Source organism: Colletotrichum jinshuiense, chromosome 2, assembly GCF_051148585.1.
Source record: "Colletotrichum jinshuiense chromosome 2, complete sequence".
In the NCBI taxonomy this organism is placed as follows: domain Eukaryota; kingdom Fungi; phylum Ascomycota; class Sordariomycetes; order Glomerellales; family Glomerellaceae; genus Colletotrichum; species Colletotrichum jinshuiense.
In genome coordinates, this window is record NC_139309.1 from 2,892,549 (window position 1) to 2,915,893 (window position 23,345).

General features: G+C 53.8%; 9 protein-coding genes across 9 annotated transcripts; 4 read left to right on the forward strand and 5 right to left on the reverse strand.

Annotated features, from left to right (window-relative positions):
- Positions 1-817: 817 nt before the first annotated feature.
- On the reverse strand, positions 818-1,604 carry EsH8_II_000788 (aminoacyl-tRNA hydrolase; the record flags this gene model as incomplete). The annotated part of the gene is made up of 2 exons (XM_083264086.1): positions 818-1,143; positions 1,214-1,604. 2 exons carry the CDS (start codon positions 1,602-1,604, stop codon positions 818-820), a joined length of 717 nt encoding a protein of 238 aa, XP_083121408.1.
- Positions 1,605-2,200: 596 nt separating this feature from the next.
- Positions 2,201-3,096, forward strand: EsH8_II_000789 (ribosylnicotinamide kinase; the record flags this gene model as incomplete). Its single annotated transcript, XM_083264087.1, has 3 exons — positions 2,201-2,340; positions 2,397-2,502; positions 2,563-3,096. 3 exons carry the CDS (start codon positions 2,201-2,203, stop codon positions 3,094-3,096), a joined length of 780 nt encoding a protein of 259 aa, XP_083121409.1.
- Positions 3,097-3,238: 142 nt separating this feature from the next.
- EsH8_II_000790 (glucoamylase) lies at positions 3,239-5,489 on the reverse strand (the record flags this gene model as incomplete). The annotated part of the gene is made up of 7 exons (XM_083264088.1): positions 3,239-4,329; positions 4,400-4,531; positions 4,582-4,655; positions 4,711-4,858; positions 4,912-5,112; positions 5,178-5,198; positions 5,264-5,489. 7 exons carry the CDS (start codon positions 5,487-5,489, stop codon positions 3,239-3,241), a joined length of 1,893 nt encoding a protein of 630 aa, XP_083121410.1.
- Positions 5,490-7,835: 2,346 nt separating this feature from the next.
- On the forward strand, positions 7,836-9,842 carry EsH8_II_000791 (U4/U6-U5 snRNP complex subunit SNU66; the record flags this gene model as incomplete). Its single annotated transcript, XM_083264089.1, has 2 exons — positions 7,836-8,655; positions 8,716-9,842. The coding sequence occupies 2 exons, from the start codon at positions 7,836-7,838 to the stop codon at positions 9,840-9,842; spliced, it is 1,947 nt and encodes a 648-aa protein (XP_083121411.1).
- Positions 9,843-10,129: 287 nt separating this feature from the next.
- On the reverse strand, positions 10,130-10,756 carry EsH8_II_000792 (uncharacterized protein; the record flags this gene model as incomplete). Its single annotated transcript, XM_083264090.1, has 1 exon — positions 10,130-10,756. One exon carries the CDS (start codon positions 10,754-10,756, stop codon positions 10,130-10,132), a length of 627 nt encoding a protein of 208 aa, XP_083121412.1.
- A 2,630-nt stretch (positions 10,757-13,386) lies between these two features.
- EsH8_II_000793 (uncharacterized protein) lies at positions 13,387-16,154 on the reverse strand (the record flags this gene model as incomplete). Its single annotated transcript, XM_083264091.1, has 3 exons — positions 13,387-14,204; positions 14,310-15,272; positions 15,392-16,154. The coding sequence occupies 3 exons, from the start codon at positions 16,152-16,154 to the stop codon at positions 13,387-13,389; spliced, it is 2,544 nt and encodes an 847-aa protein (XP_083121413.1).
- A 1,143-nt stretch (positions 16,155-17,297) lies between these two features.
- Positions 17,298-18,466, forward strand: EsH8_II_000794 (ornithine carbamoyltransferase; the record flags this gene model as incomplete). Its single annotated transcript, XM_083264092.1, has 3 exons — positions 17,298-17,627; positions 17,683-18,373; positions 18,426-18,466. The coding sequence occupies 3 exons, from the start codon at positions 17,298-17,300 to the stop codon at positions 18,464-18,466; spliced, it is 1,062 nt and encodes a 353-aa protein (XP_083121414.1).
- A 166-nt stretch (positions 18,467-18,632) lies between these two features.
- Positions 18,633-19,658, reverse strand: EsH8_II_000795 (acetolactate synthase regulatory subunit; the record flags this gene model as incomplete). The annotated part of the gene is made up of 2 exons (XM_083264093.1): positions 18,633-18,813; positions 18,868-19,658. 2 exons carry the CDS (start codon positions 19,656-19,658, stop codon positions 18,633-18,635), a joined length of 972 nt encoding a protein of 323 aa, XP_083121415.1.
- Positions 19,659-21,165: 1,507 nt separating this feature from the next.
- EsH8_II_000796 (uncharacterized protein) lies at positions 21,166-23,184 on the forward strand (the record flags this gene model as incomplete). Its single annotated transcript, XM_083264094.1, has 8 exons — positions 21,166-21,367; positions 21,424-21,659; positions 21,837-21,858; positions 21,915-21,967; positions 22,018-22,182; positions 22,229-22,437; positions 22,492-23,104; positions 23,161-23,184. 8 exons carry the CDS (start codon positions 21,166-21,168, stop codon positions 23,182-23,184), a joined length of 1,524 nt encoding a protein of 507 aa, XP_083121416.1.
- Positions 23,185-23,345: the final 161 nt, after the last annotated feature.

Sequence of the window (23,345 nt, forward strand, 5' to 3'; positions counted from 1 at the left end):
TCATTTGCATGTGTCTTTATGTACATGGGTCTCATTGAACTGTCAACTTATAAGCCTCATCCATCGTTTTCTACATGTGTCCAAATAACAATTAATTCATTCTCAGCAAAGCATGATTGGCGTGTTACTTATCAGGAGACAGGTCAGAGAATGGTAACAGAGTCAAAATGGGACACGACAACAAGACTTTACAAAGGCAAGTAGATACTACAATCTTGATCTGGCTTTTATCATATCTGGATCTTTGCTTTGCTATAGAAATTGCCATAGAAATATGAATGGCATTGTGCATTCGGCTTCCATCAACCTGAGCGGCTGCCAGCATGCTCCCCAGCCCTGCCCTGAACGGGTGCGATCCATCACATCTTCTTCTTTACGCCACGACGAGAAAGCTGTCCCATTATAAGCTCTGAGAAGCTATGAAAATCTCTGAGAGGTGAAAGATTACCGAAACGATGGCTCAGTAAGAGTCCTCTAGGAACCACTCCCCACCCTCAAAGGTTTGAGGTAAAGAACAGTGGCTGACAATGTAAGTACACCAACCATAACCCATAGCCATTCGTCCACAGTCCAAGATACCTAAGCCTATATTAATCTCGCTGTTGAATTGCAGGTTGCTCTTCCCTTTTCAAGTTGACTTTTTTTTTTCTTAACCTCTTCATTGAGGGCATGCCTCATGTCCCACGTGCAAAGTGAAATCCACGCGTAAGATCATCGCCTACTTTTATGTACCGTACGCCATTGCGCTCCATTCATGTATGTTCCCAGAATTTATGTGTCATAAAAAGTCCCAATACCCAAGTATGGGCCCCTCCCTTTACAGCAACTTCAAGTGACCCGTAACCTGGTCGACCAGGCTTCTAGGCGCCGGGCCGACGCCGAGCACGGTGAGACTGCCAGCCTCGATCTGCGTCCGACCAGCATCGGCAATGACCTCAGCAGTAACACCCAGGCTGCGTGCCTTGCCCATGAGCTCGAGCATCTCGTCCTGGTTCTTGATCTGCACCGCAATCTTGGCCTGGCCGAGGCGCTCCCAGCGCGAAAGGATCTTGGCGGCTGGGGATGAGGGGTCGCGTTCCGCGGCGCGCGAGAGGGACTTGTAGCAGGCGAGGGTTGCGTGCGAGGCTTGTGCTGCCATCTTGCCTGTGTGGAAAGAAGGTAAGTTAGAGGAGGAACATGTCTCAGGGGCAGTGGCTTCCTAAATCAAACGTACCCTTGGTCATGCCCAGGTCCGTCCGGACAACGAGAACGAGCTTGCATTCCTCTTTAGAATCGACGAGCGGCGTGGAGGCGGACTTGGACTTCTTTGACGAAGCAGGCTTCTCAGAGGAAGCAGTCTGGCGCTGGCGCAGACCGTCGCGGCGGTCGGCGGCTTCGCCATTGGCCCAGTTGGGTGCGTGGTCGAGGATAGTGTCATCCTCGTCAACATCAGACTCATCGGTCTCGATCGGATCTTCAACGTTTGCGCGGGCTTCGGCGCGGAGTTCGGGGGAGATGAGGTACCCGCGGATCGAGTAAACACCTAGCATGAAGCCTGAGATGAGCGCGACGATGGACGTCGAGATGACGACAGCGGCCTGCGGGCCTCCTAAGTCGGTGGACATTGTAGGCGACGTTGCCAGTTTGGGTAGTGGTTTTTTGAGGTCGTTAGGAGATTCGGAAAGGAGAGTCGCTGAGCCAAGGAGCAATGAGGTTGGTAGCTAACGGCCGGGAGGGTTGGGATGAACTGGATCTTTTTTTGTGGGAATGGGATTTGGATATGTCGGATTTGCCTGCTCTCGTGGTGGACAGACAACGGTACCTGGCCGGATGACGCACGTCAGGGGCTTGCCTGCCTGGCCAGGCTGTGGCTGAAGCCCCCCTCGACCGCTGTTGCCAGGACCCATTAGCGGACGATGCCCCCACTATCAGACCTCTGGGAGGGGTAGTAGTGGGGGTTATGATTTGGAGATCTGAGCTACTGCATGCGAGAATCTCAGATGAAGACTTGGCTGTGGTCATCTCCCGCTCGTTCACATCTTAGCAACTGGCGGTCTATCAAAAGGACGGCAGATAATCAGAACAATTCCGGCTCTGGCATGAAGTAAGAATCTCTCATAATGTCTACTCATGTCTACTTCATGTCTCGTAAGCAAGTGCACATGGACTAACACTCCTATAGCTCACTTATCTACGTGGTACACCGTGAATAAGCACTGAGATGGGAGGCAACAACGCGGTTGTGGTCGGACTGAGCGGGTGCTCTTCAAGCGGCAAGACGACGCTGGCCCGTCTACTGAGAGACATATTCCCAAACACTTTTATCCTTCACGAAGATGACTTCTACAAGGCCGAGTCCGAGTGAGTGAGCCCAAGTGCACAAAACATCAGTGGTTCTCGACTCACGTTCCCGTCAGATTGCCGACGAAGAATGGCCTTCTTGACTGGGACTGTCCTGAAGCGATATCCATTCCAGACATGGAGAAAGCCCTTATCCATATCCGTGAAAATGGAACATTCCCAGTAAGTCCCGCAGCCTATGTGTGTCCTCGCACTGCTGTTTACTCACATGCATGCCGGTAGCCCTTCGTAGATTCCAAAGAAGATCAAAATTCCGTCGGCAAGTGTCCCATTTCAGATGATAAAATATCCGCCGTGAAGGCCAAAGTCGACGCCTGGCTCCAACCTGGAAAACCCGGGCACGCCATCTTCACCGAGGGCAAGCTCAATGTGTGCCTCTTCGATGGATTCCTTCTCTATTGCCAGGAGATGGAGACTACGATGAAACTCATTGATATCAAGCTATTCCTCCTGGTGAGTCGTGCCAAGGCGACCCAACGCCGTGAGGCGCGCGACGGATATGTTACTCTTGAGGGCTTCTGGAAGGACCCCCCTGATTATGTAGACAAGATCGTCTGGCCCAACTACGCAGAAGCGCATGCATGGCTGTTTGAGAACGGAAATGTTGAGGGTGAGTTGAACGAGGAGGTATTGAGGGAGAAGGGTATCAAAGCGCAGGTCGGCAAAGGGCTGGATATTGATATGGAGACTACTTTGGAGTGGACTGTTGATACAATCATCACGGAGTTGGAGACGCAAGCTTCCAAGAAGCTTTAGTACATAGTTGGCCATGTCCATTTAAATATCCAAGACGATATATACAAGAAAGTATGTAATGTGCGCCTCATCTCATTCCGTTAGAAGCATTGTTTCAAGCTCAAGCCTGATAGCTGTTGAAGTCACGGAGCTCTTGAGGCATCTAACCCTGCCAAGAATCGGACTTGCTGACTGCCGTAGCACAGGAGGAGGGTACGGTATAAGTGTGGTTGGGATCTTTCTCCCAAGTGACCGTACCGCTACTGGCAACGTTAATGTACTTGTACTCTATGACCTGGCCAGCTTGCAGCTCAATTGTCACAGACCAAACAGGGTTGTCGGTAGTGTACTGAGAAGCACTCAAAGCGATGGCGTTGCTCGGACTCCAGTTTCCGAGCGAAGGAACGTTTCCAACAATCTTGATAGTCTGACCAAACTGCGTCACGGCTCGCTCATTGAAAGTAACGAGGACAGAGCTTGCGATTGGGCACCCGGTCGCGGTCGATGTAGCCCGCGTTGTAGTCCCAGTAGGCACGCCAGTTCCGGGGGTCTGGTTTGCAGGGAACGAAGTCGCCGTGGCGCTTGAGTAACCGCCGACAACCGAGGTAGCCTGGCAGTTGCCTGGAACAGAGGTCGCGGATGGAGCAACCCACCCAGGAGGGATGACGTTGGCACGGCGCTGTGCGGCGGTGAGGAACGCCGCGTAGGACCAGGTGAGATCGTCGGCTGATAGGGGCTGACCATTGCTCCGCGAGAACTGCTCCGCAAGCGAGCCGTTGGTCTGGGCGTATGTTGCGACAACATTGATGAATCCGTCTGCGTAGATGCTCACCGCACTAATGAGTGAGTTGTAGGTGGCCGAGCCTGAAGCATACGTGCCAGGGGCAACGGAGCCGAGGCGGTCCCTGAAGAAGGGCAAGGATATCTGTGTGACCGTAATGGAACCCTGTTGCTTCCAGACAAAGAGAGCATCATAGAGCTGCTCGGCGGCGGCAAGAGTGTTGAGGTACCAGGGGTTTCCGCCGTAGTAGCTGTCCTCAGGGTATCTGCCAACTGCAATGGCGGCAGATTGTGCGATGCCGTTGTTGATGGTGTAGATGGAGCGGAAGGAGTCCACGACAACCTTGTGACTGGCCAAAGCCTTGTCACTACAGGGTTGAAATGTCGCTGCGTCGCAGGCTGCGGCTGGGTCAAAGTTGTGAATGGATGCAAGAATGACATTGGCATCCCGACCAGATCTTCCATTTCCGTTGACTTCATAGAGTTATTAGCCTCTCAGAACATCTTACAAATACAGGACTTCGAATATGAGATGTAAACTTACTGTTCGCGACCATGTAGTTACCCGCAGGGTTCCAGAATCTCCCCAAGAAGCAGAGGACCTGAGGAGCGACAGCATCACAAGCATTACAAGACAGGCCCAACGAGCGGGCTAGCGCACTGCCCTCAACAAGCGCTATTACACAGAATTAGTCTTGACCAGTAACGGAAACCAGGAGTAAGTACCGCGATGCTGGCTGGCCACGGTGAAGAAGGAGCTTCCTTGGACTTCTTCCCAGAGATCGAATCCGGTTTGGTTCCTGATGGGTCATAAGTCAAACCTATCTGCCAACGCAGGCTGTTGCAGTCCCTTACCAGTATTGGGCAACGTAGTTCAGATCATTTCGGATAACCGGCCACAAGACCGATGAGGCCGTGGAAGAGTAGCCGTTCGACACCAGCCACTTGGCGTAGCCGATGATGGCAATCGCCCGCAGTGCTGGGCCATCCCTCTGAGGTCGTCCTACCGCAGCTGTCAGCATGGCCTCAAAATACACGGAGATTCTTCTATCGTACCCCAAGAGCCTGTGAAAGGCCTCAAGTCCACCTCGAACTTGGGCTCACCAAGGCCGGCACCATCGCCTAAGCCTCCTGAGGGATTTGAAACTCCCTGTAGGCGGGCCTGCGACACAACATAGTTCTGGATGTTGGCCTGTAGGTTCGCATCATAGCTGTTCGTGAATATGTCTACAACACACTTGAAGACAAGACCAGCGTCTGGAGTTCTGTCAGTTACTGCCATATAATCAACAAATTCTACCAAGAGAGTAACAATATCGTACCTCTGGTCCAAGTGTAGAAGTCTGCCCAAAATGTTAGTAACCGAAATGAGGAGGAGGAGGTATTCCATCGCATGGGTAGAACTTACACGGAGGATCAACTTTGTCCGGAGACGCAATGACTATACCGGGACTCGCGCCTTGAGCATGGCAGCCGTTCGATCCAATATTGCAGAGTAGCTCTCTCAGAGCAATAGGAGTTTCGGTAGCAATAAAGGAGTCGACGTCTCTCTTGGCAACGTTGGCCCCAGGGTAGCCCAGGATGGACTGGGTGGCGAAAGAGCCAAGGAGAAGAGCAGAGGTGAGAAACTTCATGATGGGCTGTGTGAAGTGCTCTGTGGTGTTCAATGCCAGAACGCCTGACATGACATGCTGGAGGTACACCATCGCGGTTATATACCACTTCGAAAGGCGCAAGAACAGGGTTATTGTCCAGGGTGCCTCAAATTGATGTGCCTCGAAGGCCCGAATGCTGGAGTATCACCGAGCTGTCAAGTCGGCCCGCATTAGTCTATGGTGTCGGAGATGAACCTCGTCACGCTCCAAAGTTTGGAGCTATGTCGGATGAACCGTGAGAAAATCCTAGCCGAACTGCCTAAACCGTCTTCTCCTTTCCCAACCCTGATGGCGTGTTCTTTCCGTCCTCCCTTCTACAACCCCCCGGCTCCTCTCTATCTTCCTGTTGAGTGGCCTGTTAATACTAATGTCGATGAGTACCACATGAAATTCTCAAGTCATGTCATGAAGGAAGGGTAACACTGATCCCGGTTCAAGCAACGCCGAGTATGCCGCACGTGGTTCAGGTTGGCCCTCTGTCCAGGAAGTCAGCTCAGCCAGGAGCCAAGGATAGCGACAGGGGGCTGAATGATGTCGTCGGCAAGCAGATCAGACAACCTGGTTGCTCGGTCCTATCCGCCAGGAACTGTGTGGTACTATTGGTGGTTTGATGACGGAGACATCAAAGTTGGGGTTGCCCAGGTGGTAGAGGTTAAGCGTTCCCCGCACTCTCCGTCCCGAGGCTTAGGCCGATCGAATGACCAAGACATGTTCGAGCCAAATGCGTCTTAGGACGGGAAATGCCTTTGTCTTGCCAACCTACATTGGTAGGACTTAGGCCTAGACAATCAAACGAGGGATAAATTTCATTGCTAGAAATAGTTGACGAACAACGTTTGATACTACGGGACAACTCACGATGTTCCGTCTGGATTATCCCCGGATCGCCTCATCGAGCATATAGAAACAGGCGCAACGTCAACACTCCCTACCTGTGATTGCTGGTGGGATGATGCCTTTGTGCGTCACATTTCAGAGAATCTCATCCTCAGAAGCAGTCTGTCCTCATGCAACTTGCTCATTGCTACGCTGCAGTAGCATCGGCCAGTATGTATGATGGATGGCATGGCGGAGCCTCCTGTTGATATCGGGCCGCCGGACGGACAGATGGTCAGCCATGCCAATAGCTACCCCAGATCATACGGCTGCACCCCGCACCGGGCATCGCCCACATGTTGGCACCGTTGACACGGCCGGCCAGGATATCCAGAACGGGGATCCAGCGCCGCAACCGACAAACCTTGATGCAATTTAGAAGCGAAAAGGTGGGCACCAAGATGCAGGAGCAGTATGCATCGTGGTATGGCAGGCTTGGATGACAGCACCAGGCACAAATGCACCGAGAGATTGACCGTAGAGGATCTACAGTCCAACCGACATTTCACATGCCTGGTCAGGCGAAGAGGACCAGGAGACCCACTTGAAAGGATTTTTAACGAGAACTTCGCAGCGGCATCAGAGGCGACCCGTGATGCGCAACCGCGCTGACAAGAATACTGTTTCCAGTCGGCAGACACACCAAACCACCACGTACGACCCGGTTGCCCATGCTGGTCAAGGGAAGAACTGGCTGTCTGGCGTGTCACATACCCGCTGCTGCGACTGGCTACTACCGTCACGACCGCGATATTTTGAAGACCAGCTGCAACACAGCTGCTCATCGCGTTCGTGGTAGAACTTTACAAAAAACAGGACTATTCGGAAGAAAATTTGTGGTAAGTCATGGTTTTCCCTAACCTCACAGATCGACGATCTCGGAAAAAGGGTACGGAATATGACGTCCCCAGTACAATGATACACCACGCTCAAGCTTTTTACGGCGAACATGGCTGCCTAAAGACCGGTCACTCTTGGATCTGTCGATCGGAAGATTTACATCATGATTTGATGGCTCCTTGGATGATCGAGCTGCCGCAGCGTTCAACTCTGAACTCGCCGGAGCAAGCAGAGGATCGCTTGGCACAGACCCGTGTTTGTTAAAGAAAGAAAGAAGAATAGAAGAAAATTTCGGCGAGGCTGCGATATGTAGTAAACGTAAGACCCACTATGATTAGCTAAGCTTTCTCTGTGTGGGGCACCGACACAGTGCTGATGAGCCTCATACTTTTCCTGGTTGGCCACGAAGCAAAATATGGGCCCCTGTCTATCGGCACTGCACCAGTGATTCCATCCAGCCTCGCTGCGCAACAGTAGCTACTTTTCCCAGCTGCAGTGTACGAATCGCCATCCGCAACTTCACCAACTCTTGTCACCAAGGCCCGCCTCATTACGAACGCAACATCCTGAACATTAGTAGTATCCTTTAGTACCCACACAACCGCCAAGATGGACGCCGCGACCATCGAGGAGACGAATCGCATTCGCATTTCGCTGGGCATGAAGCCTTTGCCGGTGCCTGGTGCCCCCCCAGCTGAATCGCAACGTGACAATTCCGCTTCAGACGACGAGGATGCGCCGAGTACCCTCGAGAGCCGCCAGGCGCAAGCATATGACAACTACCAAAAAGTACGCGATGCCGAGGCCGCCAAGCGCAAACGAGAGGAGCGAGCGGCTGCTGCAAAGAGAGAGAGAGACGCTGCGCAACGCCACGCGATTCTGGAGGGCAAGGGTCTTGGCGAAGCCGACGAGGGCAGCGAGATGGATGCGAAGGCATGGTTGAAGGCTCAAAAGAAGCGGCAAAAAGCCATCGACAAGGCAAGGAAGCTGGAAGAGGAACAGGCTGCTGCCGAAGCTGCCGCGCTTGCGGCTGTCGAGTACACCTCCAAAGATTTAGCTGGTGTAAAGGTCGCGCACGAAGTGGACACATTCCTCGACGGCGACGAACAAATCCTGACCTTGAAGGACGCCACCATCGACCAAAACGAAGAAGAGGGCGACGAGCTCGAAAATATGGAGCTTCGGGCGAGGGAACAACTGCAGGAGAGAATGGAGTTGAAGAAGAAGAAGCCCGCGTACGACGTATTCGCAACAACAGACGAAGGGGACGAGCGTGGCATTTTGGCTCAGTACGACGAGGAGATCTACGGCAAGAAAGGCAAGAAGTTCACTCTTGATGGGTCTGGTGCGATCGCAGAGCTGAGCGATATCTTGGGGGCGCCGTCAGAGAAGTCGAAGAAGCTGCAGGCCATCGACCTCGACCTCATTCGTAAGTATTACCCGTTCGAGCCCCGGCGATGTGGAACTCTACTGACTTCGCCCCGTGCAGAGGATACCCCCACGTCAGATTACCTCGACATTTCAGAGATCAAGATCAAAAAGCCAAAGAAGAAGAAGTCCAAGTCGACTAGGCAGAAACCTATTGATGAGGACGACATTTTCCCCATCGACACCGCACCAGCCGACGATCTGATGGACGTGGACTCTGGCGCGTCCGTCAACCAGAAAAAGCGCAGAGTGGAGGACGACACCTTCGTTGATGATGAGGATTTGCAGGCGTCCTTGGCGATCCAGCGCAAAAATGCATTGAAAAAACGCAAGAGGACCCGCCCTGAGGACATTGCCCGACAACTGAAGGAAGCAGTCGATGAGCCAGAGAATGAGGCTCAGAAAGGCGGCGTTGTGATTGATGAGATCTCCGAGTTCGTCTCGGGGTTGAAGAAACCCGACGAGGACGAGGAAAGGAAACCGAAGAAGTCTAAATCCGTGGTTGAAGAGGCCGTCACAGCTATGGATGGCGAATCGGATGACGAGGACCATCCCATGGGCGAAGGCATCCACGAGCTTTCTGTGGACAGGACCAGAGAAGACTCCGAAGACATTGCAGCGACAGGAGTCGATGAGGAGAGGACGATGGACACAGGCATGGGCTCAACTCTGGCCCTGCTGAGAGAGCGTGGCATTCTGAAAGACTCTCACGGTGCCGAGCTAAACATGAGCGAGCGTCAGAAAGCCGAATTCTTGGCAGAGAAGAGACGCGTCGAGAGGGACCAAGATGAGCGAGCTAGATCTCAACGTGAACGCGACAGAAACAGCGGCCGGTTGGACGCCATGTCGGTGAGGGACAGAGAGGAACGCGCGCGACAGGCGAACGCACACCGCGAACTGCAGCAGTCTCGTGTCGTCGACGACCTCTTCAAGAAGCATTACAAGCCAAACGTCGAGTTGAAGTACGTGGACGATCACGGCAGGTCTCTCGATCAAAAGGAGGCGTTCAAGCACATGAGCCACCAGTTCCACGGCAAGGGCAGCGGCAAGGGCAAGACCGACAAGCGACTGAAGAAGATTGAGGAAGAACATCGACGCATGGCACAGCCCACTTTTGACGCGAGCGAAAACGCAAACATGAGTTCATCATCGTCTAAGCGGCGCGAGGCCGGTGTTCGATTACAATAAGGCTATCGGGTGTTTGGGACCAGGAAAAAGGTGCAGACCCTTAATATGTACAATCCAAATTGATGGAGTTTATTCCATGCTGACACAACGCGCAATCCTTCAGACATCCGGTTGGTGACACCTCCTTTCTGACATTCATCTCCCTCCAGCAGCCGGGATGCTAGTTGTATTCCCGGCTCATGTTGCGTGCTTTCAAAGAGAGCACGACACTGCTTTCAAATCATAATAATCGGAGCCAAGTGGTTCTCCCCTGTCATTCAAGTCGCTGGCATATGACCGCCTGGCGACTACCGAGGGCCCAGCAGGGTTTCCCAGCTGTCCTCTCTCACCCAGCGAGCTCCACGGGCGAAATCGTTCCTCCCTCGGGCGGTGCTAGGTGACGCACTAAGGCTCTCATACTCCTTTTGAGCCTCATCGATAAGTTTGAATATTTCGTCCATGTTGAACGCAGACGTTTTCCGTTTTGGAGAACCAGTGAGTTCCGGACGCATGCCATTGCTGTCGTCGATGGCGTCCTCCACCTCGAGCATGAGGTCCTCCATTAGTGGCGAGACGCAAGGTGAGATGTCGGAAGAAAACTCCGATGAAGTACATGAATTCGGGCTGTCGAGCTTGCTGCTCTGACTCGACTGCCGCTTCAGCGGCGTGACGTTTCGACTTGTAGATGCGGAGGCCGTTGCCGTTGTCGGCATCGCATCGCTGTGTGACCGACTCCGCTGCTGAAGCCGCGCGCGTCTCTGGTCCCGTCTCATTCTGATAATGTCCCGGACGATGTTGCCGTGGAACTCACAGTCGGGCGCCGCCGACCCGCGAAAGCAGCCTTTCCGGCCGCACTCATGCGTGAGAGCGTCCATCTGCATGGTTTTGAGGTTGGGCATGGGGCCCGCCCGCCCGCCGCCGCTGCCGCCGTTCATCCTGAACTTTGGAAAATAGGGTCTGCCGAGACCCGACAGTTGACACTGGATTTCTGTGATACTTGAACCAAGCGTGTCTGTACACTGAGTGAAATGTGCGCTAGATGATTGGCAGGTAGTGAGCTATAGAACAAAAACCTGTAGACATATGACATTACCTCGTGAGCCACTCAACATCACACCACGTTCACCCACTTTGTCAGTTGCGACGGGGTCTCCTTCGCCCGTGCTGGTCCGTCTTGGGGGCTTCTTTCCCGGCCCCTCTTGCCTTTCTCCCCGTCTAGAGTGCTTGAGGCGTTTGCTGAAGCCCGTGGCGAGCACTCGTAATTATGGAAACAGTAGCACACCGACAAGGCCTCCTGCCATGTGGCGTTTGCTTCGTCCAGGCCGGTTGCCCGAGAAGAGCGGGAGAATCGCACGCGCGCGTGCGAGGTTGATAAGACCCGACAGATCTCTAGATCCAGGTCTTATCGCCTCCAATGGAGAGGGTAGCGAACGAACAAAAAAGGAAAAAGAAAGAAATATTGAGGATCCTCCGAACCTCCCTTTCACCGTCGCAAAACGATAAAACAAAATTATAAAAATAAAAAACGCCTATGTTTTGTTGTTTCCTTTCGCAAGTCCTCCCGATCGCGATGTGGTCATTCTCCCTCCGCCCTTCCGGTCTACCCATGGTCTGACTCTCCCTGGAATGCCATTACCCCCTTCTGGGAGGCCTTAATCTCCAGGGACTGTTGCTCTGCCGTATCATCTGCGTGCCAATGTCCTCCTCGCCCCCATATCCTGACACTCCTCTCTCCCATGACCGTCGCTCCCATATTTGAGTATTACGGCACTTGTTAACACAGTCGATGACCCCGAGAGTGACCTGAGTTGAGGTGAGTTGAGCCGGATCAAGGGGGAGCGGCCTACGCCGCGGCAAAGATGGCACCAAAACCCAACAACTCGAGATGTATTGGCGTCGGGTCTCGACCTTGCCGCCCCCACGTGCTTCATCCTTGTTCATGAGACTTCCCTATCATACAACAAACAACAATAACAACAACAACCAACGCACTCGGCCCGCACGACAGAGCATGACGGCGGGCATTTCCGGAGGGAGGGGTTTACATGTCCTAGTAGGTAAGACAAGAACACTAAAGGAGAAGGAAAGCCAAGAGACAGCCGCCAGGCCCCGACGTAAGGGTAATTGGGAATCCCCCGCCCTTCCACCCTCACTCCCCTCCAGTCCCCCAAATGAAGAAGAAGATAGATTTAGGCACCAGATTCGGGAGCGGCTTCCTCTCCATTGACTCCCGCGTCGGCATACGAATCCGTTATCGCCGCCAACCCGGACCGCCGCTGCGTCGTGAACCACCATGTCAGAGTCAGGACGAAGAGCCAGAGAGCCACCCATGTGACGACCACGAGCGGGGCGCGGCGTCGCCGCGGGGCGTAGGGGGAGAAGTTAATCGATGGCATTGCTCCAGGGGGTGTGGGCCGATGTAGATGTCCCCCGTTTGTTGTAGGTGCTGTGTGTGTATGTGTGTGTGTGTGTGTGTGTGTGTGTGTGTGTGTGTGTGTGTGTGTGTGTGTGTGTGTGTGTGTGTGTGTAGTACCAGTGGCAGTCAGTCGTCAATGTTGTTGGTTTGGTGGTGGTGGCCGGTGTGGGCTCCTGGATGAACTTGGGGAATGGCAGGCCTTGACAGGCGCGGGCTTTTGATGAGGAACTGCAGTTTCGATCGGCCTCTGCCCCCGGATTTCGACAAGACCGTTTGATGGAAAAATGACAGAGTTTCGAAATGGGACATGAAGTTCGGCGCGCGCGCGCAATGGGGTAACGAGCATTGTGCGAATCCCCTGATGAAGACGGGTTCTCGGCAGCGGTGGGGACCGGTCGGCGCCAAGGTTGGTGGCGGCACTGTCTCGGCGCACTGTGAATCGCCTCCTGCCACTTCACGCATCACTTTCTCGGCGGCTGGGTTTGCCAAGGGCCCCGTCCAACTTGGCAATATAATATACACTTCACATAACAGGAGCATTAGAGAGAAGAGGCTAGGCTATTGTATCTTTAGGCTTCTTTCTGACGCCCTGGGAAGGAGTGGGAAAGGGGGAGGAACAGCAACCGCTCGAATTCGCAGTCTTATGACATGACACGATACACATCTCCTTGGTGAGAATCGCTTCTGCACCTTGTATAAGTGTTCAAAAAAAGCATTGGGCGGTTTTGATTTACACTCAGCATCATCCGTGTGTACATGTCCAGAAATGTAAAAGAATGAGCTGTCCACGGCAATATATAGAGACACCAAATTAAACCAGCCGATCCGAGACTGCACAATCCACCCCCGGACCTTGGCACGACCTGACGCTACTCATTGCCGGAAGACGTGATTATAATTAATACCACCCCACCAATAAAGCTTCCTTTTTCTAGATTCTGGAAAAGGATTGCCCTAGTAACACGTACAGTTAAGACAAGATAACTTGGTTCAATATAATGAGCCGCTATTGATAGAGTCCTACGACTGTTTTGTGTGTTGTGCTCACATACAGATCCGTGACCATGTTTTGATGTCGCTTAAGCGCGAGGCGTTTACAGCCGCCGCCCAGCCCGATAATGACCTGATAACGCCAAATCCCAATAGCCCTTACAAGCGAATGCTTGCCCCGATCCCTTGACCCTCATACCAGACCGTTTCCTTCCAATTCCCAATCCGTACCGTAACATTTGCACTTGCATCGAGCTTCAGAGCCCCTCCAAGAGCCCTTTTTACGGCATCGTAGCCCACAGATCCCAAGGACCAGTCCACTGGCAATTTAGGCGTTGTGGACATTCCTGGGGGCGCCGCAAATGGAAGATCATACACGATGCTCCCAACCGACTCTGTGTGGTTATAAAACGCTGTGGCGTTCACCCAGTCAATAAATATAGTGTTGTATCGCAAAGGCGATACCAGAGTAAACGTCGCTGTAGAGGAAAGTAAATGGAAAGTGGCATCCCTGATGAAGTGTCCCTTCTTTTCGCCGTCTCCGGGAAGTTCCAGCTTGGGAGCAGCGATGCTGATGTTGAGCTTAGACAAAGCCTCGCCGATAAGAGGAACAGATGGGATGCTTCCGCGGTGAGCCTTGACGTCGATTGTGACGTTGCGTCCGGATAGATATTCCGATATCATATCACTGGCGATCTTGCGGCCACCTTCACCCCCTGCTGTTGGGTCCCAATTTGCCGTGACGACCAAATTTGTGTTGTTGCCTCTGACAACTTTCATGTTTTTCGCCGTGGCGCTGCCAAGTATGAACCCGTCTTTGACGATGTGAATATTGACATACGGGACAGTGGCAGTATACGGCGTTGGGTTCGTAATGTTGACCACTGCCTCGATCGTCATCGACGAAGAGGAGGTGCTGAGGATCCTGACATCTCCAACCTGGGGGCGGATGCTGCCGAAGGTGTTGCCGGGTAAAGCTGCACCGGTGTAAGCCACTGTGCTCCGGTAGTTCCCCCCTTAGTGAGCAGGGACATAAGAAACCAACCCACGATAAGACGAATAGTGTCAAACTTAGTACGGACGTTTTACTGGGATTTTCCCCTCTGCAGGGACATCCTTCAGAACCAAGTTTCCAAGAGCCGTGTTAACTTTAATGTCGACGCCGGCCTTGACGTCCAACATGACTTCCTTTCCGCCGAAAATGAGCTTTTGCATGACGTCCGACAAAACGTCGCCGTCGGTGATATTTAGAGGGGCATCGACAACTCGAGACGTAATCTTCAAGAGTGGCTCGTGCTCCTCGGTGCCTTCTTCTTTGGTCGAGTTCGCAGGCTGCCACTTGTCAAGGTTGAGCTCTCCAAGTTTCTTGTTCTGATACAGGACGTCTGCCGTCGCTCGCAGGTCCGTGACATTGATGTCAAAGTTCATCTCTTTCGGCAAGCCGGCGAGCACCTGGACCGTGCCAGAGACTTTGGGGGCTCCATCCGGGTCGTCTGGGTCCGCCATCGGGTCGGGGAGTTGGAAGTTCACGTCGGTGAGAGAAAAGCTCTTGATGAGATTGTCAAATCCCTGGCCGGGGAACGGCACAGGGACGGTGATCTCGGACAAGATGTCGCCAACCCAGTCGGGCGTGTCGGAATTGGGCATTTTCCGGCCACGAACGTAGACGGTGGGAGCCTCACCATGCATGTACTGATCCAAGAACTTGTCCAGTGGCGACGACTTAGAGTTCGGGCAGACTCTTGTCAAAGACTTCGGTAGCTCCCTAACGATGCCTGACACGTTGACAGTGACCTCGGCCCTGGGCTTAATGGTAAGAGGCTTGGTAGTGGCATCCGCAAGAAGAATGTAGGGATCGAAAGAATTGCAGTTAGGAACGAGAACTTCGAATCCAAGCTCAGGCACGTCAAGGCTAACGGGAAACTCGTTATACGCTGTAATTGCAACATCAGCGCCAACGGCCCTAAGCTGGCCATCCGAGTCCGGCACGTCCCGGAAGTTAAGTCGTGAGATGTTATACGCCGGCAGCGTGGGAATTTGGTTTGCTATATGAGGCATTAGTCTCGGGCTTCGAACAATTTTTTGCGAATGATGCGTAATCATATTTAAAGCAGTGCTTTTTCTCCAAAATACAAAGACGCAAAGGAGCGGTAGAGTGATTGACCTTCAAATACCAGGACCTCGCTGACGGGATGGGTGCCAAGAGGCAGGATTCCAGACTTTAGTGGAATATCGGCCTTTCCAAGCACCTTGAGCTGATCGAGCTTTCCATCCAACCACTCGTTGGCAATCTTGCGGTACGCTTCGGCGTCGCCAGGCGTCAGTTCGGCGACGAAGTCTATTGCGGTGGTCTGGCCTTCGACGATGCTGATGGTAAGTGGCGGTACGACAGCGTTGCCAAGCAAAGCGTTGTCGTATTCGGGCAGGAAGACGCCGACCTTGGTCTGTTCGGTTCCTAGTTTTCTCACGATCCAAGTCGTAAACTTCCCAATCCTTCTCGAAGTCGGATCTTGCACCCTGGAACCATCGAGTCTGAAGTTTGCCTGTATCCGCGCTCGCACACCGTCCGTCGTGATCGATTCCAAGGCCAGGTTGGTCGGCTCGACGACGGCGGCCTGCTTGGCGTACTCTTCAACGGCCGAGGGTACGAAGAAACAGCCAGCCATGATGCAGACAACCAACACTGTCAGCACCGAAATAGATATGAGGGAAGCCCATCGTATAGATTTCTTGGTGCTCTTGGACGATTGGTTTGAGGCGAGGGAGGCCGCGCAGGACCTCTCGGGGTCGTCTTGTTCTCCATCGTATCGGGGAGTCGCAGACGAGCTGGACAGCAGAGGCGCCGACTCAGACAGCAGGGAATCATCTTCTGCTCGACCTTTGCCCTTGGGCGTCAGAAGTGGCGATCTCTCGTCGTCTTCGGCCATGGCGAATGGAGGGGCGGCGTGATCGCAATTAGCGGGGGATTTGTTGAATTACAGTAGGAAGAAGCCCGTCATCGCCGTCCGAGAAACACAGAGGAAATATAGGCAGAGATGAGCGTACAGAAGAAAATGATGCAGAAAGAAAATGAGAAGGTTTCCGTTCGTGCCCAGACACCCAGACAGCCGGGATTCGTAATGGGTGATGATGTCAAGTAGCTTGGTTCATCCCAGGGCGGGCTGTGCTGTTGAAGAGGCCGGGGTGGAGGTCAGCTGAAACCAATGAGACGAGATCTGGTCACCAGGGCCGACCGGACTGAGTGGATGGCTGGGGATGATCTTCCTCGGATTGTTTGAGTGCCTGGCGAGTACCACGGGGGCGGGCACGGGCCATTCCTTCTTGCTCAGGCACAATGCACAGAGTGGCAACCACTGCGGACGGATGGGAGGAAACCAGGCTGGCACGCGGGCCCCAACGAAATGGGAGGTGTGCGGTACCTGCAGGAAACAGTCAGTTTGGCTTATGCCTTTCTCTCTTGTCTTTTACTCCCTCTCGGCACAGCGTCTCTCCTTCACATTCACCAAACTGTCTCTGGGCTTGATTACTCCGCCCTGTATCTTTTACTCGTGTATTTTAGTCAAGTTGAGGATTGTTATAAGTGGAAATAACCGGGGGGAGCTGGTAGGCGCCAGTTTTCCGAGTGGTGGGCTGGCCGCACACGCGTTCCGGTTCCGGCGGTTTCACCGGACCGGTCTGGGCTCCTGCAGGCCGTCCCCGCCTGTAGCATCCTTCTGGCATTGCATCCAAAGCCCTGCAGGGCGCTGGAGTTACAGGGGCTTCTGAGCCAACTCTGAAATTTTCGGTGTAAAGCGGTGAGGGGAGCTCCGAATTTGCTGAGCAGGGAGTCAGTCTGTGGAGGTGGAAACCGTTATCGTCAGTCATTGAAGCTATCCAATTGTGACTCAACCACCTTTCGATATATCTCAATTGGACACGACCACGACTCACTTAGTTCCGCAACTTACTCAATCCACCCTGAAGTAAAATCCAAAAGCCCGAAGCACTCAAGTGAACCGTTTCAATCCGCCCACAGCAGTCTCAAGCTTGGTACCCTCCTCCCCAACACTCGAGTCATTGAGTCGCCCAACATGAAGCAATCAGCTTTCCGAGTCACTCGTCAAGTTTTGAATGGCGCGCAGAGCCGCGCCTACTCACAATCGACCGGCCCGCGCCATCTCATGTCCATTGCCGACCTCAGCCCTGCTGAGTTCGCCACCTTGGTCCGCAATGCCGCGTCAAACAAGACTGCCGTCAAGTCCGGCAACGTTCCCCAGGCGCTCGCCGCGAGCCTGACGGGCAAGACGGTTGCCATGATGTTCAGCAAACGTAGTACCCGCACCCGTGTGTCGACTGAGGCTGCCGTGGCTCTCATGGGCGGCCATCCCATGTTCCTCGGCAAGGACGACATCCAGCTCGGGGTTTGTTGAGCCACCGTCTCATAACATGAGATGTCCCTCGCTAACACATGCGTAGGTCAACGAGTCCTTGTATGATACCTCCAAAGTCATCTCCTCCATGACCTCTTGCATGGTTGCCCGTGTTGGCCCTCACTCCGATGTCGCTGGCCTGGCCAAGGACTCCAGTGTCCCCGTCATCAACGCTCTGTCCGATGATTACCACCCGCTGCAAATCATTGCAGACTTCCTGACCATCCATGAAGCTTTCCCTGCTTACGCTACCTCGGACAAGGCTGATCTTGGCCTGAAGGGCCTGAAGGTTGCCTGGATCGGCGACTCCAACAACGTCCTCTTCGACCTCGCCATCGGCTGCGTCAAGATGGGCGTCGACATTGCTGTGGCCTCTCCTGCTGGCTATGGCATCCCCAATGCCATGAAGGCTGTCATCTCCGCTGCCGCCAATGGCGTTGCTTCTCCCGGCAAGCTCAGTGAGACTACTGTGCCCGAAGATGCTATCAAGAATGCGGACATCCTGGTCACCGACACCTGGGTCTCTATGGGTCAAGAGGCCGAGTCCCAGAAGCGACTCAAGGCATTTGCCGGCTACCAGATCACCAATGACCTGGCCAAGCGTGGCGGTGCTAACGAGGGCTGGAAGTTTATGCACTGCCTGCCTCGTCACCCCGAGGAGGTTGCCGATGAGGTCTTTTACAGCCCTCGCTCCTTGGTCTTCCCCGAGGCGGAGAACCGACTGTGGGCTGCTGTTTGTACGTTTTCTTCTCATTCTCGGCAAACATGGCCACGCTAACAGTAGAACAGCTGCTCTCGAGGGATTTGTTGTGAACAAGGGCAAGATCTAATGGGACATGCATCGGCGTTCTTACGGGTCATAGTGGACGAAAAAAAAGGCGAGGCGTTTCTTTCTTGGCAAATAAAATGGTACAGATTGTATAGCAACTTGGTAGCATTGAAAGATGGCAATACCCCTTTTTTACCAACGCCGGATATTCTTTAATACAAAACCACTTAACCGGGAGGAAGCTGGCTAGCGTCAACAACCTCATCCGCCTCCTTGATAACCGTCTCCTCGTTCGGTCCGTACAGGGGTGAACGGGGCAGGGCCATGAGACCAGTGCGGGCCGACTCGAGGATACCAAAGGGTCCGATGAGCTTCAGGAAGGAGTCAATTCTGGACGGCTTGGCGGAGCTGCGCAATTGTCAGTACTCTGTTCGGTTTCCATCAGCCGAGGGCCGGACTCACATCTCCACAATACAGCTGTTGGTGCTGATATCCAGAACCTTTCCTCCGAACTGGTGGGCGAAGTAGGTGATGGACTTCAGATGCTCGTGCTTGTGGCGCAGGGCCTGGCTGACAGCCAACTTGCTGGGGTGGAAGTCCTTGGCGACCTCCTCCAGCGAGTGCTGATCAATGATCTCGGGGGCGAACTCGCCATCGGCATCGGCGGCCGTCATCTCGCGGTGGTGGGCGAGCAGCTCCTCGAAGTACTCGGGTCCGAGAATGTTGATCTTGGCCAGCAGAAGCTCGCGCTGAACCAGGGCGGCGTTGGTGTAGTCAAGGACAGCCCAGACGGGGACGAGGTCCTCTAATTGGCGCCTGGCCTGCTCGACGACGCCATCCTGTCCGGTCAGGACGATGGTCATGCGCGAGAGATCCTCGACCTCGGTGCTGCAGACAACCAGAGAGTCGATGTTGAAGCCGCGAGCTGCGAGAATGCCGGAGACGCGGGACAGCACACCGGGCTCGTTCTGGACGAGGCAGTTGAGGATGTGGCGCTTGGGGGGTTGCGACGACGGGGAGGGCATGTCGTAGAGGATGTTAGACACGGCGGCCTGAGCAGACCATGACGGCGGGCTGTCGCTGACGGGCAGAGGCGCCGAACGGCGTCGGAGAGCCTTGTAGGCGATGGCAGAGGTCGAGCTGGTCGTTGAGCTCCATCGTGCAGCGGAGAGCGATGTCGCATGGGCCGGAGCGGCGGCGCTCAGGGAGGAGGCCCGCCAAAGCGAGGACGAAAGTAGGCGGCGAGACGCCATCTTTCCTGATCAAGTGCGAGAACAGTCAATTGTTCTCCGACCAGATGAAAGACGAATCTCGAAACCTGTATGAGTGTGAGCTCGAGGTTCAATGGCTGGATAGATAAGAAACAACTGACTCACCGTCTGTGTTTAGTTCCACTGGGAAAATTTGAGGAGATTGGGGGATGATTCTTCGGAGGGAAGTCGGAGGCAGGGGAGCTGGCTGTTTGCAGGGGTTGTGGGGCACGGATCAGCTTTCGACAAGGGTTTCCACCGAGCGAGTGGACACACTGACACTGCATCGCGGGGTCGGCCTGGAGGGTGCGGGGTTACATCCTACACTGTGTCTGTAGCTGACCTGTGGTAACAGTTCCAAAGTAATCAAATCTATATATTTGAGGTGAAATGTTGTCCCCGAGTCTCTCCTCTGTTGGTTCCCGAACAATATGGGATTTACACCACTGCCTAAAACCCCAATGGCAACCTAATTGTTGACCACAAAAGATTGCTTTTTGAATCGAACTTCGACCTGGCTTTTTGTTGTCACCTCACCTCTAGCACTTGATTATCTCGGCCTCTTGGTTATACAGCATTGAAGTCTCTTTTAACTTCAGCTGTCTTAAGCGGTTCGAAGCTCAGCAGCCCGCTTTTGTCATGTTAAGCCTCCTAGGCAGGCGACAATGAAAGTCTTTGATGTATGTAATATTTTCTGCCCACGTCCTTCGGGTGCATTTAAAGTGTAACAAGAGCCGCGACTATAGTGATAAGTAATTAGACCAGAAGGTTCACATTTGGGATCTTGCGGGTTTTCTAAAAAATCTGCTTCAATCCAGAGAATCACGGTGTTTACGATGATGACACCATGCGTACAGCCCTCTCTTCTATCATCCTTTTACTTGACAGAACGAATTCCTGGGAACAGTGGCACAAGAATAGAGCATTGATCGGATAGACCACAAAAGCATATTTGTCGAGCGATCTACTCTGCACAGGACCAGCATATATCTACACTGCCATACTTGCGCTCAAGCAGACTGCAATTTGTTACAGGCACTGTTGTGTTAGTACTGATGTTTTTGAGTGAAGTAAAACGAACGACTTGGCCCTTAAAGGATTTTATCCAGGTGATGATAGTGGAGTGTGATAACTGAAATAGTCGGCGCAGGATCCCCCGGGAGACCATGTCGGGCGGAAAGCTAATTACATGCTGCCGATGGTCGCTCCGAGAAATACATGTGGCTGGTGCAGACTAAATTCTGCAGCTAATTGCGTCTGACACCTGAGGCGCAAAGCCGTGATGGAAGTGACGGCCGTCTCGCCGCACAGACCAAGCCACTTTATTTTGGCCCGTCCACCTCGCCAGGCTCCACCTCTGATGAGCTTCAAACCGCGTAAATTTTGCCAATCCTACCATTTTCCAGACTTACATCAACAGGCGCATGCGCATTGGTAGAACGCGCGCCGACGACGAATTACTCACTCTCAGCGACAAACACAGACGGAATCGCTGAATCCGTACGCCGCAATGGACGACACTGAGCGACGCTCCGCCAAGCGCTCGCGCTTCGACCAGACCGAACCCGAGCCGCGCAAGGCGTCGAGATTCGACCGTCGCTCCCGATCGCCTCCCTCAAGACGCTCGGAGTCGGCTAGGGATCGTAGTCCTCTGCCGGCCGATAATGCGACCGAGCCCAAGAAGTCGCCTGTGGATGCCGCCGCCGCTGCCGGTATAGATTGGCGTCTTGTTGCTTCTTCAACTGAATCAATGCTAACAGAGTCTCAGCTGCCGCCGCCGCGCGAATCAATGCGCAACTCCAAGCGAAGAAGGGTATCCAGCACGTCGATGTCCCGCCGATCAAGACGGCAACTCCTCCGGCCAATGCGAGCGGCGAATCACCCGATCCGGCCAACACGATCAACGGCGAGATGTACATCGCAGACGGCGACTACATCAAAGACATAGAAGTGAACGACCTTCGCAACAGATATCTCTTGACCAAGGGGTCGACTCAGAAGATGGTAAATACTCCTGTGCAAAAACCACTGATCATTACTCCTTCCCAGGCTTCGCCTCGGGCGCATTCTGCTTCCATACATATCCATAGATTTGTGTCGAGATCATCCTGCTTACTTGGCACGATAGCTCGCACAGATCACCCCTCTTTGGCACCTGCTGACTCCGTTTGCTTGATTTAGATCAAAGAAGACACTGGTGCTGGTACGCAACACCTCCCAATTTTACGTCTGTTTAGGAACAAAGGTTGACTTTGCAAGATGTTACTACCCGAGGAAGCTATTATCCCGACAAGAGCATGGCGACTGCTGCGGTATGTTTTCACCTGCCATGCCCAAGGCGCACCTCCTGACATCTTTATAGAATCCGCCCTTGTACCTTCACGTCACTAGCACATCAAAGACGGGCCTCGAGCAGGCTGTGGCCAAGATTGAGGAGCTTATGAAACAGGAACTTCCCGCCCTAGTGGACGAGCGTCGCTTCCGTCGTCGTGACCAAGAACAGGTTGAAAGAGACGAATATGGCAGAGTACGTATAACCCCCGTCTTGATTGGTCGCACCTAACGTTCCCCAGCGCAAATGGCCCGAGGAGAAGATCCCTATAGGCTTGGAATCTGTTCCGGGTTTCAACCTTCGCGCCCAGGTCGTCGGCCACGGAGGTGCCTATGTCAAGCACATTCAGCAAGAGACCCAGTGTCGTGTCCAAATCAAGGGACGTGGCTCTGGATACCTCGAAGCAGCCACCAACCGCGAGAGCGATGAAGACATGTACCTTCATGTGGCGTAAGTTTCAGAGAAGTAATCCAGCTTTGTAACCCTCTGCTGATGTTTGAACAGAGGACCCGATCCCAAGATGGTTGAAAAGGCCAAGGAGCTTTGCGAAGACCTTATTGCGAACGTTAAGGAGCAGTACGAGGAGTTTAAGAGCAGGCCACCTCGTGCTTACGGTGGTGGCGGTGGTGGTTATGGCGACCGTTCGCGCAGTCATGATGGCGGCCACGGCGGCTACCAAGGCCACGGCGGCGGCGGCGGCGGCGGTGGCTACAACTCCGGACATGGAGGCCATGGCGGTCATGGCGGTCACGGCGGCCATAGCAGTCACGGCGGCCACAGCGGGTATGGTGGTCACGGAGCGGGACAATCTGCCAGCCCGGCTCCTGCCGGCGGTTCAAACAGCCCTGCTGCTGGGGCCGACTATGCCGCTCAGTACGCGCAGTATTACGGCGGACAGGACCCGTACGCTGCTTACGGCGGTTACGCTGCATACGTCCAGATGTACCAGCAATACTATGCCGCTGCACAACAGCAACAGCAAGGTTCGCCGGCGCCTCCTGGAGCGTCTCCCCCTCCACCGCCACCTAGCGAGGCCGCTCCACCTCCACCTCCTCCAAGCTCTGCTCCTCCGCCACCTCCTTCAGGCTCGCCTCCGGGAACCGGAGGATACGGTGCTGTAAGTATCTTCCTGCGCAGCTTCGAAGCCGAGGAACAATGCTAAACTGATTTTAGGTACCGCCGCCTCCCGGCCTTTAGGAAAAAGATCGGGCACAGTAATAGTTCTCAAAATTGCATTTTAACTTGGTGATAAGAGTGGCCATTTGAGGCACTACTCACGATACAACCGAAGACGTCACAAAAGACAGTCGCTAGACATGTCATACGGAGGGGTAGATGAGGTTGTAAATGATTAAACA